This window comes from Garra rufa, chromosome 2 (assembly GCF_049309525.1).
Source record: "Garra rufa chromosome 2, GarRuf1.0, whole genome shotgun sequence".
Taxonomy (NCBI): Eukaryota; Metazoa; Chordata; class Actinopteri; order Cypriniformes; family Cyprinidae; genus Garra; species Garra rufa.
In genome coordinates, this window is record NC_133362.1 from 31,687,411 (window position 1) to 31,707,243 (window position 19,833).

The 19,833-nt window shown below is 34.8% G+C and overlaps 1 protein-coding gene across 2 annotated transcripts; it reads left to right on the top strand.

Moving 5' to 3' along the window:
* Nucleotides 1–2,343: 2,343 nt before the first annotated feature.
* On the top strand, nucleotides 2,344–14,359 carry c9orf72 (C9orf72-SMCR8 complex subunit). Of its 2 annotated transcripts, none has more exons than XM_073835106.1 (10): nucleotides 2,344–2,448; nucleotides 2,773–3,332; nucleotides 3,421–3,516; nucleotides 5,543–5,607; nucleotides 5,707–5,779; nucleotides 5,864–5,980; nucleotides 6,116–6,351; nucleotides 9,530–9,587; nucleotides 9,686–9,795; nucleotides 12,115–14,359. In XM_073835106.1, the coding sequence occupies exons 2-10, from the start codon at nucleotides 2,886–2,888 to the stop codon at nucleotides 12,299–12,301; spliced, it is 1,389 nt and encodes a 462-aa protein (XP_073691207.1). In that variant the 5' UTR covers nucleotides 2,344–2,448; nucleotides 2,773–2,885; the 3' UTR covers nucleotides 12,302–14,359. The 2 variants fall into 2 exon arrangements, with proteins under 2 accessions (XP_073691207.1, XP_073691208.1); XM_073835107.1 differs by having other exon boundaries at nucleotides 9,705–9,795; nucleotides 12,115–12,255.
* Nucleotides 14,360–19,833: the final 5,474 nt, after the last annotated feature.

Genomic DNA, 19,833 nt, shown 5'->3' on the forward strand with positions numbered 1-19,833 from the left:
GCTGTTTTTCAGTGGCAGGGACTGAGGGACTTGTCAGAGTAGTAGAAAAGCTCAATGCACCAAAACAATTGTCCAGTCCAGAGCATTCAGAACCTCAGACTGGGCAGAAGGTTCACCTTCCAATAGGACAACGATCCTAAGCACACAGCAAGAGTGGCTTACAGACAACTCTGTGAATGTCCTTGAGTGACCCCGCCAGAGCCTTGGCTTAAACACATTAAACATTTTTGGAGAAACCTGAAAATGTCTACCAGACCCCATCCAAGTTGACAGAGCTTGAGAGATGAAGAGGTGAGGAGAAGAATGACAGATAATTGCTAAATGTTGATGTGCAAATCTTGTTGCATCATACCCAAAAAGACTGCTGTAAAGGTGCTTCAGCTAAGTACTGAGTTAAGGGTATGAATACTTATGCAATGTACTTATTTAAGTTTTTTTTATTTTTAATAAATTTATGAAGTTGTGACAAGTTTTTTGTCATTATGGTGCATGGAGTGTAAATTGATATGGAAAAAATAATTTTAAAACATTTATAACATAAGGCAGCAATATAACAAAACATGAAAAAATGAAGGGGTATAATACTTTCACAAAGCACTGTATCTTTACCACCTATAACTTTAGTTTGTCAAAATATCACTCCCTTTCCTGCTTACTAAGCCCTTCTCTATGTAATTTAGCAGCTTCCACACATTTTTCCCCGTGGTTTAGACACCATAAATTAGAAAAACAATGTATTCAGTAGTATATTAACTGCGCAATCCATGCTGTTGTTTACATCTGAGTATCTCCAATATATCCGTGAATCCGGGTAATTGACCAAACGGTGACGTAAATGCAAACCCTCTACTTTCTACATCTAATCCACTATATTTGTTCATACATTTAGCAGCTTTGGCCTCAAAATAAACTTAGTTTAGCCCGCTGTTCTAGTAGCATACCATTGTACAATGATGGTATCATGCAGTATAAAGGATTATTGTATTTATGTAACGGCTGGAAAATGTCTTTACCTGCAGTGACTCATTCACAAGCTGCTCTTACAGATGTTTAACTTAATAAAGATGTGTGTTGCTGACAAACGATACAAGGCACTTTCAGGTTTGTTTCAGTGGATTGTAGGTGAAAATCCTCTTCATCTAAGGTTCTTTTAGCTCTCTGTGCACCAAACGATTCTTTCAGTTGATGAACTGTACGAATGAGGGTTTGCACTTACGTCACGATTTGGTCAGTTACCCGGATGCTCAGCCATACTAGTGATACTCAGATGTAAACAACAGCATGGATAGCACGGTTTATGTATTACTGAATACGTTGTTCTGCAAATTTATGTTGTCTAAACCACAAAACCAACGTGGGGAAGGTGCTAAATCATATAGAGAAGGACTTAGTAAGCTGGAAAGGGTGCAATATTTGGACAAACTAAAGTTAACAGGTGGTAAAGATACTTACGAACAGTATTAATTAAGATATTAGCATAACATTTTACCTACCTGACCGGGAATGATAAGAACAAACACAAATGTTGTCAAGATTCTTGCCCTGGAAATCCTGGTTTAGTTTGGCCAAACACAAACACCTTTTGTTCCTCAGTTTTTTGCACTCCTTTTGGCAGTCTATAGTACTCCAAATTTGTTTCCCTGTCCGACAGATTGGTTCAGCCCAAAACATGACAATAATTGACCATTTTCAGCAGCAATAATCAGCAAAATATGCGAGTTTCGTTCGGTTCAGTGGTGTGAAAACACTGATTCCATCTAAATGGCGGATTGATTAAGACGTTAAATGGCGAATCTAATGATGACCACACTACCATACTATACCTTCACTATTTCTGCAGTGTAAACATATGGTAGAAACAGCAAGAATTATATGCTAATTCAATTTCAGCCTTATTCTAAAAAAAGAGAAAAAAAAATCAAAAGATTCATTCGTGAATTGGGTTGGTTGTTCTGACTGACTGGCAGCCAACAGAAAATAGACACATGAGAAATTATCTTTAGGTCGTTAGGTTTCCACGTCAAAAACAATTAAGTCGGGCACAGCAAAAAATGACTATTTTGTACTGACGCCTCTAGTATAGTGTATATTAAATAACATACTCAAGTAGCTATGAAACCCCATTTAGTGTCAGGGCATGGTAAACAAAAATCTATTTAATATAATTACAAATAGTCTGCAACACAGTTCGATACTATAATACAATAGCGATATCTTCCTCAATACAGCTCACAGCCTAAAGTGATGGTTTGACAAAACGACTCGTGAGGTAATTGAATTTCTCCCCGGTCTCTCCGGTGTCGGGTAATCAAATTACTCCTTCAGCCGCCAGAGGGCGCCGCTGTGCCCTGCGCTCCAGCAACGCGCTTCTTCGCAGCCTTCAGCCTAATGACAGCAGGAAACCAGGAAAAGGGTTGGCGAATGTGTTGTTGTTTTGAGCAATAACAGGTAGGATTCTGAATATGTAACATACTGGCAACAAAACAACTGATTTATCACGACAATTCAACCTAATGCAGACGTGTTTTGTACATGAATGCCGTGGTGTAGTGATTAGCTCGATGTATGTTATGTACAGATACATGCAGCTCTGTAAAGACTATAACATGTTATGATATTTGGGCTCAAATGTGATATATTCTGAAGTCGAAAAGCTTCGAATTAGAAATCAACAATGCAATTTTATAACGTTACGTTGTCCTGGTTTACATGTCAGGCCACTGTTTTCACTTTCTAGTCCTCTCCACTGTATTTTCTCTTCCTCTTCAACAGATTGCATGGGTGCAGTGCAGCAGCAGAGGGATGTTGCAATCTGTTTGTCACCACTGATTTCTGCATTGTGAAACTGACAATAGAGTGACTGTAGGTCTGTGTGAGTGGCCATCATGTCTGCAGCCTGTCCCCCGCAGTCTCCTGGTGTGGTGAAAACTGAAGTGCTGGTTGAGGACTGGTGTCCCGTTCTGGCTGCGACCTTCGCTTACTGGGACAACATCCTGGGACCTCGGGTACAGCACATCTGGGCCCCCAAAGGTCAGGGGTTGTCGCTGCTCAGCGACGGAGAGGTCACGTTTCTGGCCAATCACACGCTGAACGGCGAGATTTTGCGAAGTGCAGAGAGTGGCGCAGTGGACGTGAAGTTCTTCGTCTTGGCAGAAAAGGGAGTCATCATAGTCTCGCTGATTTTTGACGGGGAGCTCAAGGGTGATAAGAACACTTGCGCGCTGTCAATCATCCTGCCGCAGTCAGAGCTAAGCTTTTACCTGCCACTGCACAGCGTGTGTGTGGAGAGACTCAAACACATCATCCGCAAGGGACGCATTTGCATGCAGAAGGTGCTTGCTCAGAGTTGTGCATCTTCTACTTGTAATCCAGCAGTTGTTTGTTAGATTTGGTAATGTATCTGTGTGTGTTTTATCTCAGGGTTACAACATAATCTCTGTGTTGTCATCTGAGATTGTGCCCATAATGGAGCTTCTTACTTCTATGAAGAAACACAGTGTACCGGAGGAAGTGGAGGTGAGTATTTTGACATTTTTGAGTAGCTTTAAACACTTTTTTTTGTTCACAGTGAGAATTTAGAGTAGATAAAAAAAATGATGAGGAGAGAGGAGATTTGGATGTGAGCCAGGCTTCTGCCAGATTTATAATAAAATGAACTAAATAAAGTAGAATAATACAAATAAAATAAAACAGTTCTAATACAGCAGTTAAAAAAAAACAAAAGTGCTAATACAACAAATAAAACAAAACACTACTAATACAATAATTAATAATAAGACAAACTGAAATACAATGAAATAAACCAAAAAGTAAATAAAATAGAGCCGGCATTTTTTGCATTTTTCTGCGTGTTGGTTAAACCATGACTATTTAGAATAATACAAATAAAATCAAACAGTACTAATACAATAAATGAAACAAAACATGACTAATACAATAATTAATAATAAGACAAACTAAAAATACAATGAAATAAACAAAAAATAATACATTTTAAATAAATTAAAAAATAAAATAGAGTCAACATTTTTGACATTTTTCTGCATTATGGTTAAACCATATGACTGTTAAACAGTGAGCAGCACTGAAATAATAATAAAAATTATGTCGAACTACTTAATATTATTTAAGAATTTTTTTCATTATAAAATCAGGGTGGTTTCGCATTTACATTTTTGTTCCCCTAAAAACTATTACAATTCATTTTAATTATGAAAAATAAAATTATGCATCACAGCATTAAAGAAATGTCTTCAAGTCGTTGTATATACACCAGTCAAAAGTTTTTTAAAGAAATCTTATCTACTCACCAAGCCTTCCAAACCAAAACTGTTTTCTATTTGAATATATTTAAAAATGTACTCCTGAGATTTTCAAAGCTAAATTTTTATCACCATTAATCCAGTCACATGATTCTTTAAAAATCGTTCTAATATTCTAATAATAATATTCTAAAAATAATAATAATCTAAAATTATGTTGAGTAGATTTTTTTTCAAGTTTCTTTGATAAATAGAAAGTTCAGAAGAACAGCATTTATCTGAAATAGAAATCATTTGTAACATTATAAATGTCTTTATCATCACTTTTTATCAATTTAAAGCATCCTTTCTAAATAAAAGTATTAATTTCTATAATTAGAAATTAATACTTCTACACTGAACTGATTTAAATGTTGATAATAATAATAATAATAAATGTCTCTTGAACAGCAAATCAGCATATTAGAATGATTTCTGAAGGATCATGTGGCACTGAAGAATGAAATAATGATGCTGAAAATTTAGATTTGATCACAAGAATAAATTGCTTTTTAAAATATATTCAAACAGAAAGCAATTATTTAAAATAATAATCATATTTCACAATATTACTGCTTTTGCTGTATTTTGGATCAAATAAATGCAGGCTTGGTGAGCAGAAGATAATTCTTTAAAAAACTTTAAAAATCTAAAAACAAAAACATTTGACAGGTAGTATAAGATTTGTATTTTTAATGTATTTTTTGTAACTAAATTAGCATCATGTCATTGACCTATTAATGAACATTGTAAATACTTATAAATGTACTATTTATTAAATTTGATGTACTGTATTATGTTGGTTGACCGATATGTGTTTTCAGGGCTGATTCCAATACTGATTATAACCGATGAAGTAGACCGATAACCGATATTTTGAACCGATATATATATCTAGTGTAAAAATGAAAAACTAAGAATAACAAGGGCTCTGACAAAAAAAGACTTTTAATTTATTTTATCGGCAAACTGGTTTTGAAAATGACTGATACCGATAACCATAAAAATGCTTAATATCGGCGCCGATAATCGGTCAACTCCTACTGTAATATTTATCATTTATAAACACGTTGTACAAACAAAATGGTGGTTGGTTCCCACAGGTGTATAATATGAACCTTACTAGAACAGATCCTCACTTAGTGAATATTACATTAGATCTTTTCCTGACAATTTTGAAACACTAAATGTCTCTCTCCATCTCGCTGAAGCACATAAAGAAATTATTTTCCTCGTTACAGCTAAAGGACACTGTGCTCAATGATGATGATATTGGAGACAGCTGTCACGAAGACTTTTTACACAAGTAAGACGTATTGCATCTTTAGTAGAAGGCAATGATCTGAATTGAGTTGCTTGTTTTCGTTGTTTAGATCGTAATGTTTGCCATCCTTCTCTATCATAGGGCCATCAGCTCTCATCTACAGACTTGCGGCTGTTCAATGGTGGTTGGCAGCAATCCTGAGAAAGTCAATAAGGTGCACATCCCACATCGACATAAGGTGCACATTTCCCACATGGACATGAGTATGAAAGACAAATAATGATGTTTCCTTTTGTAGATCGTGCTCACGCTGTGCCTCTTCCTCACTCCTGCGGAAAGAAAGTGCTCTCGACTGTGTCATCCCGACGGCTCATTTAAATATGACACCGGTCTCTTTGTTCAAGGCCTCCTTAAGGTATCCTGAGTGTCCCTCCACGGGAAACTCATAACTACTGCTCATTCTTAAATGACTTGGGTCCATAATCATTAAGGACCCCTGGTGGCTTTACTGTGTGATAGTATTATAAAGTCCCTCTTTTCTCTTTCCCAGGACTCCACAGGCAGCTTTGTGTTGCCCTACCGGCAGGTGCTCTACTCTCCATACCCCACCACCCACATCGACGTAGACATTAACACGGTGAAGCAGATGCCACCCTGCCACGAGCACACGTATCATCAGCGGCGCTACATGCGTGCTGAGCTCAGTGCCCTCTGGAAGGCCGCCAGCGAGGATGACATCAGTTCTGACAACCTCATCAATGCCCAGGACTCCTTCACCCCAGACTTGTATGACCTTTGACTTCTACTTACATTCTTAGTCTGGAAACTTCATCATGATTGGCTGATTCTTACTGTTAGGATAACAAGATCTCACGGTTCTTAATTGCTGGTGATTAATGACCTCCTGATTGTACATTATCCTGCTTATTATGCGGCTAATTACCAAATTTATAAAGAGATTGTGTGTGAGGAAAGAGAGAATAGAGAGATACAAGATCAACTAGCTCAGTGTTTGATAGCAGGGATGGAGGATAGTTTAGTGGTCATTGTATAAAAACTACCAGTCAAAAGTTTTTGAACAGTAGGATTTTTAAATGTTTTTTAAAGAAGTCTCTTCCTCTCATCAAGCCTGCATTTATTTGATCCAAAGTACAGCAAAAGCAGTACAATTTTGAAATATTTCTACTATTTGAAATAACTGTTTTCTATTTGAATATATTTTAAAATGTAGTTTATCAAAGCTAACTTTTCAGCGTCAACACTCCATTACTTTTTACTATTATTATTTTTAATATTTAAAACAGTTAAGTACATTTACCTGAAATAAAAAGCTTTTGTAACTTTATACACTATACCATTCAAAGTATATATTTTTTTAGTTTTGGGAAAGAAATTATAGAAATTAATAGTTTTATTTAGCAAGGATGCTTTAAATTGATCAAAAGTGATGATAAAGACATTTATAATGTTGCAAAATATAAGATAAATGCTGTTCTTCTGAACTTTCATTATCAAAAAAAACCCTGAAAAAATTATGTTTTCAACATAATAATAATAATAATAATGTTTTTTTGAGCAGCAAATCAGAATATTAGAATGATTTCTGAAGGATCGCGTGACTAGAGTAATTATGCTAATAATTCAGCTTTGAAATCACAGGAATAAATCGCATTTTTTAAATATATTCAAATAGAAAACAGCTATTTTAAATATTTCAAAAACTTACTGTTGTTGCTGTACTTTGGATCAAATAAATGCAGGCTTGGTGAGCAAAATTCTTTCCTTCTTAAAAAAAAAACAACATAAAAAATCTTACTGTTCAAAAACTTTGGATAGGTAGTGTATATAAAGTTTTTTTTTTTGATAAAATCAAATAAATATTAATTTATCTTAGGACCTGTTAAAATATATGGTTTACAGTTTACAATAAGGTTCACAAATTAGTTCATGCATTAGGAATCGTAAACTAACAAAGAACAACCATTTTTACAGGATTTATTAATCTTGGTTCAACTTAATTTATCAATAAATATACTATTATTTGTTTTCAAGTCATGTTCTTTCCTAATATACACACTACCATTCAAAAGTTTGGGGTCAGTTAGATTTAAAAAAAAAAATTATTCAGCAAGGATGCTTTAAAATTGATCAAGACAGTAAATGCATTATTACAAAAAAAATGATGTTCTTTTAAACTTATTATACATCAAAGAATCCTAAAAAAAGATGTGTGCAGTTTCCACAAAAATATTAAGGTGTATAACAGCAGTGTTGTTTTCGTCAACGATGACGATGACGAAATCATTTCGTTGATGGCACTTTTTTTCATGACGATAACGAGACGATGACGAGATAAAAATGGCTCGTTGATGACTAAAACATGACGAGATGTGTGTGAGTTTTCGTTGACGAGACGAGAATAGACGAAAATGTTAGTGGGTGGTCCGTCAGACGTTTAAAATGCATGACATTTCTGCTTATTGTGCATGCCAATTAAAACCTAAAAAGTATTTGCCGCTATGGCAAGCAGTTTTAACATTAAATACTCTTTGCCATGCTAGTATGGCAAGCGTTTTAGCATTCTATTCTTGTTTGGTTACGCCAACCACCTGGAGTGCAGCGCACAACGTGCTCAACACGTCACATTGTTGTCACTCAGACAGACAGACGATTAACCATGATGGCGGCAGTTTGCACACAGGGTGGTCGCAAACGGCAAGAGGACCTATGGGTGTATTTCAAATATATGTCTTTTATGTCTAAAACCATTCCTTCATTATTGTAATTATTGGTGAAAATAGTCGATCCGGAAGCTCACATTGTGTTGAACTATAGATCTGCTATTTTCACAACTTATAAGTGACACTACCCAACAGCAAAATACTTACTGACCTACATTAATTTGTTAAAAGACTACTTTTTCCCCTTTTTTGACTAAAATTAGACTAAAACCTTTTTGACTTTTCGTCGACTAAAATTGGACTAAAACTATCACATATAGAAGTGACTAAAATTTGACTAAAACTAATAAGCATTTTAGTCCATAAGACTAAGACTAAATCTAAGATGGTTGTCAAAAACAACACTGCATAACAGTTTCAACATTGATAATAATGAGAAATGTTTCTTGAACAGCAAATCAGCATTTTAAAAGGGATCATGTGACACTAAAGACTGGAGTAATGATGCTGAAAATTCAGTTTTACTGTGTCAGGAATAAAGTACATTTCAAAATAAATTGAAATAGAAAAGTTATTTTAAATTGTAATAATATTTCACAATCGTACTGTGCTTCGTGTATTTTTGATCAAATAAATGTAGCCTTGGTGAGACTTCTTTCTAAAGCATTTAAGAATATTGCTGACAACAAACCTTTGAATGGTTATGTATAAATGTTAATTCAAACAACTTGAAATGTTACAGCTGTGCTAGTGTATGTAGAATTTAACAGTAACGAAGATTAGTAAATGCTGTAAAATTATTATTTAGTGTTACTGTTAATGTAAATTGCTAATGCAAATGTATTTTGATCTGAGTTCACTGTATGAAAAGATTAGCTTTGAGAGGCTTGTGTATATGGATGTGTGTCCTTGAAATTGTGAATACTCTCCACTCTCTGTTAATGTCATGGTTCAGGGCTGTGGCCAGCATAGGGCTGCATCATTGATTTGTTTTCAAGGACCGCCAGTGACTGTTTGACCGAGAATTTTTCCATTAAAAGTTCACAGAGTTGCTGAGAGGTGACAGAGAGACTTTTTACATCTCATTTGAGGGCACTCACCATATCATTCGCTCGATACGCTGCGTAGACATACACAAACAATGTAATCAGCGTCACATGTCAAGTAGTCAACAACTGAATCTTTTTTTAGAGAATTAAAAGCAGCTCTTAAAGTTTCTCAAGTGGATATGAGAGGTTTCTTTACCCTCTGAATCACTAACTAAGCTTTATGGCTTTTCCTAGGAATATATTTCAGGACGTGATGCACAAAGACACACTTGTGAAGTCCTTCATAGATGAGGTAAGCCTGCACGATTCCCTTTCTCCTGAGCTTTATAATAACATCCTCCGCTTTGGCCTTGATAACGTGAATGTGTTTGCATCTTTGTCGATCTCTAGGTATTTCTCTTGAAACCAGGCCTGTCTCTGCGGAGTGTGTATTTGTCCCACTTCCTTCTCCTGCTGCACAGGAAGGCCCTGACACTGCTCAGATATATTGAGGATGAGACGTAAGTACAGCAGCTTTGAGCTTACAACTTCTACATCCACTACACAGTGTTTTTTTTTTATTAGAATTACACTACCAATCAAAAGTTTTTGAACAGTAAAGATTTTAGTGTTTTTTTAAAAAAGTCTCTTCTTCTCACCAAGCCTGCATTTATTTGAAACAAAATACAGCATAAGTAGTAATCTAGTGAAATGTTTTTATTATTTAAAATAACTGCTTTCTATTTTTATATATTTTAAAATGTAATTTTCTAATTTTTTAGCATCATTACTCCAGTCTTCAGTGTCATGATCTTTCAGAAATCATTCTAATATGCTGATTTGCTGTTCAAGATTTTTTTTAAATTATTATTATCAATATTTAAAACAGTTTTTAATTTGCATATTGTTTTCAGGATTCTTTGATAAATATTAAGATCCAAAGATCAGCATTTATCTGAAATAAAAAAGCTTTTAACGGTTTCAACGGCAACAACATAAACAAACGTTACTGCGCATGAGCGCTTTTGTGGCCCAAACTTAACTTCCGGTATACATCCAGCTAAGTCCTTCTAGAGTAGATTATTTTTTTAATAACAAGCGAAATATGTTGGCTGCGTAAATTAGACTGATTTATTAAAAATGCAAACTCATTACTTCCCAGTAGGAGGTGCTTTAAGCACGAGAAACGAGGTTTCCCCGGTAATGGCTATAGACAAAGCAGCTCTTAATTTAAAAACGCTGCCTTATGCAGGATGAAATGAAAATGACATTTTCTAAAGACAGTCTTTCTTCAGAAATACAGTGATATAAAAACACCCACGCCTGGGTTTGATTTTTAAACGTGTATTACGTTTATTCAACGAAGTCTATTAACAGATTAATGAATTAGTCTATTATTTCCAATTGGAAAATCAGTCGGTTTTTATATCGTGGCAGGTCGCCACAAACACGTACCACAGCACAATAACCTGAGACCAATTTCATTACTCATTATTAGCTGCGTTTGTAGCCCGCGACACGAACCAGACAGATAAACAAACACAGACCGGAAGTTAATTTAGGTCCAGGCGCGTGCGCCCGATGAAACCGTCTATACCATTCAAATTCTTGAAGTCAGTATAATTTTTAATTGTTTTAATGCTGTTCTTCTGAACTTTCTATTCATCAAAGAAACCTGAAAAAAATAATAATAAAAAATGTTTTTTGAGCAGCAAATCAGAATATTAGAATGATTTCTTAAGGATCATGTGACTGGAGTAATGATGCTAAAAATTCAGCTTTGAAATCACAGGAATAAATTACATTTGAAAATATATTCAAATAGAAAGCAGTTATTTTAAATAGTAAAAATATTTCAAAATGTTACTGTTTTTGCTGTACTTTGGATCAAATAAATGCAGAAGAGCAGAAAAGACTTCTTTAAAAAAACATAAAAAATCTTACTGTTCAAAAACTTTTGACTGGTAGTGTATTTTAACTAGATATTTAGTATTATATGCTTACTGTAGATAATTTATGCACTCATATGCAGTGATTGACAACAATTTTCAGTAACATCAAGTTCAATTTTTACTAACACTAACGTTCAGAAGTTTTTGAAAGAAGTCAAGAACAACATTCGTTTGAAATATAAATCTTTTTTATCATTATACAAGGTTGAACGCATCCTTGCTGAATATTTTTTTTTAAATAAAAAAATTGCAAAAATTTTAAATGGTCATGTAAACAATTTTTTTTAGCATAATATTAAATTATAGGTTGTTTTTGATTAAATAAAAATCATGCTTGTATTGCTATGAAATGTTATCAATAAATAAAAAAGTATTTAATATAATATTTAGCTAGAAAAAAACAACAAAAATGGTCTCTTTGTTTCTAGACACAATATCTAAAAATTCCTAAATTAACCTGCTTTTACTAGATAAGCAAAATGATATACGATAATTAATCTTTTAAAGAAACTGCACCTAATTTAGTTTTTTTTCCTCTGGAAACAAGTAAAATGATCTGTCAGTGCGGTATATAAAATATTCTTAAAACAAAGAGTATTTTACTTACCCCACTGGCAGATAATTTCTCTTACTTTAAGCAAACTGCACTTAATTTAGTTTTTCCCCCTTGGAAACAAGACTATATATCTTTTGTAGTTTTGCTTATCTAGTAATGCATCTTAATTTAAGAATTGTTAGATGTTTTGACTAGAAACAAGCCAAAATACTAAGTAAGATAAGCCTTTTTTTGCAGTGTAGTTAAACTTGAAAAACAGTATGCCTTCAACACACCTTGTTGTTTACATATGGGTAGACTCATTGTGCCATATTAATTGTTATTGATTATAGGCAGAAGGGCAAAAAACCTTTCAGATCTCTACGCAACCTGAAAACCGATTTGGACTTAACAGTGGAGGGAGACTTGAATATCATCATGGCGATGACGGAGAAGCTGCGGGCAGGTCTTCACTCCTTCGTCTTTGGGAAGTCTTTCCTTACCAGTGTGCAGGAACGTGACCTCCTCATTAACTTCTGACCTCTGAACCCTGTGGTCATAACACCACTGGACACATTGGGCACTCTTGCATCCTTATGTTTATTTTAGCATATTTATATGTGCTTTTTGTTTACAGCCTTCTGAACAATACATGCTGCTGAAATGTCAACTAATTCACTAACTGGCTAAATGATGCTGATAAATTCATATTTGTGTGAAGATGATTCGGTGCTCATGAGATTCTTGAATGGCCGTATGAGACACTTGGATAAACAGTGTTTGGATCTCACACTTAATTGCTTTCTGATTTACGGCTAACTAACATTACATATACAGTTGAAGTCAAAAGTTTACATATACCTTGCAGAATCTATAAAATGTTAATTATTTTAGCAAAATTAGAGGGATCATACAAAATGCATGTTGTTGTTTTTTATTTAGTACTGACCTGAATAAGATCATTCACATAAAATATGTTTACATATAGTCCACAAGAGAAAATAATAGTTGAATTTATAAAAATGACTCCATTCAAAAGTTTACGTCAATGATCCAAAATGATCCACAGTTGTTTGTTTTTTTGTTTAGTGATAGCTGTTTATGAGTCCCTTGTTTGCCCTGAACAGTTAAACTGCCCGCTGTTCTTTAGAAAAATCCTTCAGGTCCCACAAATTCTTTGGTTTTTCAGCATTTTTGTGTATTTGAACCCTTTCCAACAATGACTGTATAATTTTGAGATCCATCTTTTCACACTGAGGACAACTGAGGGACTCATATGCAACTATTACTGAAGGTTCAAACGGTCACTGATGCTTCAGAAGGAAACACAATGCATTAGGAGCTGGGGGGTGAAAACTTTTTGAATTTGAAGATCAGGGTAAATTTAACTTATTTTGTCTTTTGGGAAACATGTAAGTGTCTTCTGTAGCTTCTAAAGGGCAGTACTAAATTAAAAGAAATGCATAATATTTAGGCAAAATAAAAAAAATGTAAACATCTTCATTCTGTTCAAAAGTTTTCACCCCCTGGCTTTTAATGCATGTTTTTTCCTTCTGGAGCATTTGAACCTTTTATAATATTTGCATATGAGCACCTCAGTTGTCCTCAGTGTAACAAGATGGATCTCAAAATCATACAGTCATTGCTGAAAAGTGTTTAAATACACAAAAACGCTGAAAAAACAAAGAATTTGTGGGACCTGAGGGATTTTTCACATCTTTAATGTGAAATATTCAATTCAGGTCAGTACTAAATAAAAAATAACATGCATTTTGTATGATCCCTCTTATTTTGCAGATTCTGCAAGGTGTATGTAAACTTTTGACTTCAACTGTATCTTTATTCATAGCATTGGTGATGTGTAACATGGCAAGGAACAAAGTTTAATAGGTTTGTCTTCTATGGACATGACTTACCTCTTGTTTCAACTGGAAGACCATGAAGTGATTTAAAATATGGTTTAATTAAGGTAACCTTTACTCTGTAATAACTTTCCTGCCCTTTTAGCTATGATTATCTATAGACTTTACAGATGACAGATCTCTTATTTTGCAGAACCCCATTTACTGGGAGACTTTTCTTTGTTCCTGGACTCTAACAAACTAAACTAACGGTTAATTAAATGGCTCACACTTTTGCATCTGGCTTGGGGCATGAATATAGGAAACCTGGTGGAAATGTGGGAAAACAAAGTGCAACTTGACTCAAAAGACCAAATCTATGGTGTACAATGTGTAAGGAAGTCAGCAAATAACAGGAAGGGCCCCATAGACATCTTGCTTTCATGATGAAGTGTTCTTCCATAAAACATTACATTACTCCACTGCTATGTATGTTATGTATCAAACAGACATTGCATGAATGGTAGACATAAATGGAGTTCTGAATATTTTGGACTGTTTATGAAATCATAATCTAAAGTTTATTTTTAACTGTGAAGTATATTGGTACATTTCAAGTTGTGAATGTGTTAATAAAGTGTGCCTTTTGTTTGTGAAACATAACTTATTTAATTACACCTGTCAAAATCTATTTCTTGTTTACTGTTCTAAATAAAGAAAAAAGGCTTTTTGATGCTTATAATGTGACCCTGGACCACAAAACCAGTCATAAGTTGCACGGGTATATTTGTATGTATATGGGTCAAAATTATAGATTTTTCTTTTATGCCAAAAATCATTAGGATATTAAGTAAACATCATGTTCCATGAAGATATTTTGTAAATTTCCTACTGTAAATATATCAAAACTTAATTTTTGATTAGTAATATGCATTGCTAGGAACTTCATTTGGACAACTTTAAAGGCGATCTTCTCAATATATTAATTTTTTTTACACCCTCAGATTCCATTTTATTAAAGCTTATTTATTCAGCTTTCAGATGATTGTTTTAACCATTTAAAATAAAGGCTTAAATATGCTAATATATTCCCACAATTTAATATTCAGTAAAATATTTATCAGCACTGCTAAATGTTAAGTTTTCTACAATAAATAAATAAATAGAGTGCATTTAATGCATTAAATATCTTACATTTTTAGATAGCCTAACCCCACATTATTTACAACGTATCACAAATACAGTCATTACCTAAAAAAAATCTATAATTCGGCAAAAATCTTAATTACTATATCTGTATCACTTGTATCGTTTTCTTTCCTCCCTCCTTGACAGTTCATTAATCTACTGCTTCGAGTCTTGCGTTCAACCTGACACAAATAACTTGATTCTTATTGGCTGGGCTCCATGTCACTCACGCTAAGGTTCTATGACCTCGCCCTCTGATTGGCTCTGTAGTCCACAACAGATCTGTGATTGGTTAAACCTGGCACATGACCACAAAACAGGAAGCACAAGCGTTGTCCATGTAAATACTCCGGAAAAGAACTAGTTTGAGAAATGGGTGCTGTCGCCTGAGTGGAGTATAAGAGAACAGCTCTAAGGATCATGGCAACGTGAAATGTAATTCCACACTCTGCAAGGCGAGGTGGGTACGCTGCGTGTTCCCAAACAGGTCGTGTGTGTGTATGTGTGATCACGGGCTGCGGCCTGTGGTACAGCAGAGATTGTCTGGATTTGATCCTGGATCACCTGCTGAGCCCAAGCGCTGCTGTCATACACACAGCCATCTGCTCGTTGCATTAAATATGATCATATTTCCAAGTAACGTTACTAATGTTCAGTGGTATCTAGTCTTGCTGTTTACAATCATCAAAAGCGCGTGCTTTACATGCCAAAAGCGAATGCGTAACGTTAATTAATACTTTGTATCAAAATCCTCATCCTCATCGCCTGTTATCCGGTTATATTTATACCTTTAATCTTTACCTGTACACATTCGAGTTTCATTATTCTTCAGAAACCGCTTTGCTGCTTGTAGGACGTTGACGTACAATGGTCCAGTTGTTACACATAGCAATAATGAGCTCCATTATTGTGTAACGTGCCTCACCTTTTGCCGAAGCCGTATATGGGACATAATACGTTGTATAAGATGTAGTTTCCTTATCTGGAATGAGTATTGGGTGGAATTAAAGCACAGTTTTGCATTTCCGTATGTTTGATGGAGTAGCACTAACGTTAGCTGTCATATGTCACAGTGAGCTGCTGTGATCCTGTCATGTTAATGCACTGGATAACCGAGTGATTAGACTAAGCTGACATTGGATTCTAGAGATGCACAGGTGTAAACATCTCTGTTTCAGTTTCATTTTGACGCTCACATTAATAGTTAATTTTCTGCCAATTATTTTGAATTGTTGACTTGTTATATGATACCCAAGATCTTTTGTGTAAACACAAATACAGGGTTACAAATTTTTGCTTGTGCACATTTGTATAATGTGCTGAACAGTACATGTATTTGCTTATTTCATAAGTAGCTGTTTTCTCTCATGGTCCGATTAGTTTATTTTACTGTAATGTCCAGCTAACTATACATTATGCTGCTGTGGATGTATTTTCATGAACAAACATGCATAGCTATGTAGGAAACATGCTGTGATTGACTATGTGGTAACGAGTCCAGGTGCAATACTTGCTGTATTTGAATGGTTTGTTTTTATGTAACTTCTTTTTAGCATAATTAGTTCAGAGCAGAACGTGCCACAACTCATCTGAGGAATTCTGCTGAACATTGCTGCACTATTTGTCGTCTTAAGGCATTCACATCCAACTAACTAGAAGAATGCAAGCCTGAGCTTATAGCTGTTAAGCTTAAACATTAGTTTGATGGAGATGATTATAACTCTGAAACTGCTGCAGTTTAAAAGGTTGGACCCACTTTCTACCAAGTGTTTTTAACTACTAACATTTTAATTATTCAGTAGATCCAATGTACTTCTTGTGTACATGCAGTTGATGTCAAACGTTTACATACACCTTGCAGACTAGAGGATGGATACCCGAGCCGAGCCCGACGGTACCCGACGGGCCGGGCCGGTGTTGTGCACAACACCGGGGCTCGGACGGAAAAATGCGGCCCAATCCGCACTCTATTGCAGACACTGCACAATGCTAATTATTTTAGCAAAATGAAAGGCATCATACAAAGTACATGTTATTTTTTTATTTATTACTGACCTGAATCAGATATTTCATAAAGACGTTTACTGTACAGTCCACAAGAGGAAAAAAAAGTTAAATTTATAAAAATGACCGTTACATATGCTTGATTCATAATACTGTGTGGTTCCCTGTTTTTTTTCAGGTCCCACAATTTTTTTGGTTTTTCAGAATTTTTGTGTATTTGAACCCTTTTAAACAATGACTGTATGATTTTGAGATCCATCTTTTCACACTGAGGGCTACTGAGGGACTCAACTATTACAGAAGGTTCAAATGCTCACTGATGCTTCAGAAGGAAAAACGATGTATTAAGAGCCAAGGGTGTAAACTTTTGAACAGAATTATGTATACATTTTTCTTATTTTGCTTAAATATCATATTTTTTCATTTAGTAATGCCCTTCAGAAGCATTTTCCCAGAAGACAAAAAGTTTTCACCCCTCGGCTCTTAATGTAGCAGTTCAAATACACAAAAATGCTGAAAAACCGAAGAATTTGTGGGACCTGAAGGATTTTTCTGAAGAGCGGCAGGGAGCTTAACTGTTCTGGACAAACAAGGGACTTGTACACAGCTGTAGATCATTCAGGTAGTAATTTTTTATAACTTCAACTACTATTTTCTCTTGTGGACTATATGTAAACATCATTTATGTGAAATATCGTATTCAGGTCAGTACTAAATAAAAAATAACAAGCATTTTGTATGATCCCTCTTATTTTGGTAAAAACAATTAACATTTTGCAGGTTGTGTATGTAAACGTTTGACTTCAACTGTACATGTTTTACCTTGTATCATTATTTTGAAAAATACCTGAAAGTAGTTACATAATGTAATTAATATCTGTAGTTATGTCTATAATTACACTTCTGACCCTACCTCTACCCATCTTAAACCTAACAATACCACCTAACCTTAATCGTATCCCAGCTCAATAGCAACTCAAAAGTGTTTCGCAATCCAAAATTAGCATAAGTACACTGTATCAAACAATTATTTATTTAGTTGACTACTTTATAGTAGTAAAAACACATGTGTAAAGTGAGACCCAAAAAGTCAAAAGTGTAAAAGTGTGTAAGTGTCTGTTGTTACTGGCTGTATTTAGCACCTACAGCTCTGCATATCCTCCAGAAGGAAGTTGATAAGGGGGATGTTATTGATCAAGTTTTCTGATAATTCTTAACAGGTTGTGTGACATTTTAGTGCAGATTGTTTTGTTGAATCTGTCATGATGTAATGCAGGCTTGGTCAAAAGGCTTTTAGTGAAGGATTAGTAGTCAGGTTAAACTTTAAACAGATCTGCAGCTTATAGCAAAGCACAGTGGCTCATTTCACACACTGTAATAAAATAGTTATCCTAATTCAACATAAGCTTTGAAAACCTCAGTTTGAGTAGTTTTTGCCAACTAGTTTTTGAAAGTTAGAATTGGTGTTTTACCATTTTGGTTTAAATTACTTGATTAACTTTTCAAGCAAGTACATCTGAAGTCATTAAGAGTTTTTTAAGAGGGAATGTATGAACTACTAGTCTAGAGGTCCTTGCACACTGAGTCTGAAATTCTCATCCAGAATTTTTGCACTGTTTTTCACATCCGAAAAAAGCATATGAAAATTTCAGACCAAAAAAAAAGACCGCAGCTATGTGGCATTGATGTCCAGTGAACTCAAAACTGCTAGAGTTTTATAACAAACAAATGCAAACCAAACACACAAATTTGACCAAGCACACAAACTTAGATAATTGCACTCCAACTGATTAAAGGCCATTACTCACTGAATACTAAACTTTCATCCTAAATATTTCCACATTAAAAAATAAATACGACGTTATGTCAGTCGAGTTTACACACTACCTCCGAAATTTTCGTTCGTCATAAAAAATTCGGATCAGGTTCGATTTTCTGCGTTTTCGCACCTGTAACAAGCATTTTGATAGGAAAGATCTAGTCAACGGACTCAGTGTGCAATGACCTTTAGGCTAACAGCCTGTCAGTTTTACCTGCACCTTTATGCATGACATTAAAAATTTTGACTATTTAATATTTCAAGCTATTCATACTAAATTACCTAAAGTTGTGTATTCAACATCTCATTTTTTTTAAAATAAATAGTTAACCTTTAAAATGACAAAATGGTTGCATTTATTATTAGGAGGGTAATTTTAAAGGCATTAGAGAAAAAGAAACAGCTGTTTAATGTGACTGTTATATACTTTTGAACTAAAACAAAGATGTCTGATATAACACCTTTAATGTTGATAAAGTTATGGTGCTAGCTACATCAGTTGTTGCTCAAGTACTTGCACAACTTTTCTTGACGAGTTGAGGAAATGGAACCGGTTGTTTCTGTTTCTTGTCTCTCTTCTCTTGTTCAATAGCAGACTTCGTTTGGCTTTAAATCACTCAGACTTCACCAAACGTTAGACTAGAGTCTACCTCAACACTAATTCAAATGGATTCTTCTCTTGTGTAAGCCTGAAGTCTGAGTCTACTGAGATGAAGGATGTGTCTTGACTTGAAGAACCGTCACATAACATTGATATTCAACAGAACCGGTAATGTTCAGCTGTAGATTATATGCTGTTTTTATCAAAGAATCGCAGATAAATCACTATAGAGGCTCATTATTTTTTAACATGTATGCTTCTGTCACATGATGGGTTGATATCATTGTTTGATCGTGTCTCATTGTTTCCTTTCATCTGAAAATGATGTCTCATACTGGAGCTGTCTGGACAAACCTGTCACGCTAGAATAAAAAAGCATTATCGAAAGCAATATGTTCCGCACAAATGACGCAGCCTCTGGTTTCACGGTCACACAGATGTGTTCATACCAAGTGTTAGAAGTGTTGCATGCAAATAATAGGGTACAAAAATCATATGCTGAGCATTGTGCTTGTGACTGCTTTCCGAATTGCTTGGATCAGCTGTTTTACATCCATGCATTTGGCAGACTGATTTTCTGCAGTATGTAGTGGTGTAGACTATATGATAAATAAAAGTG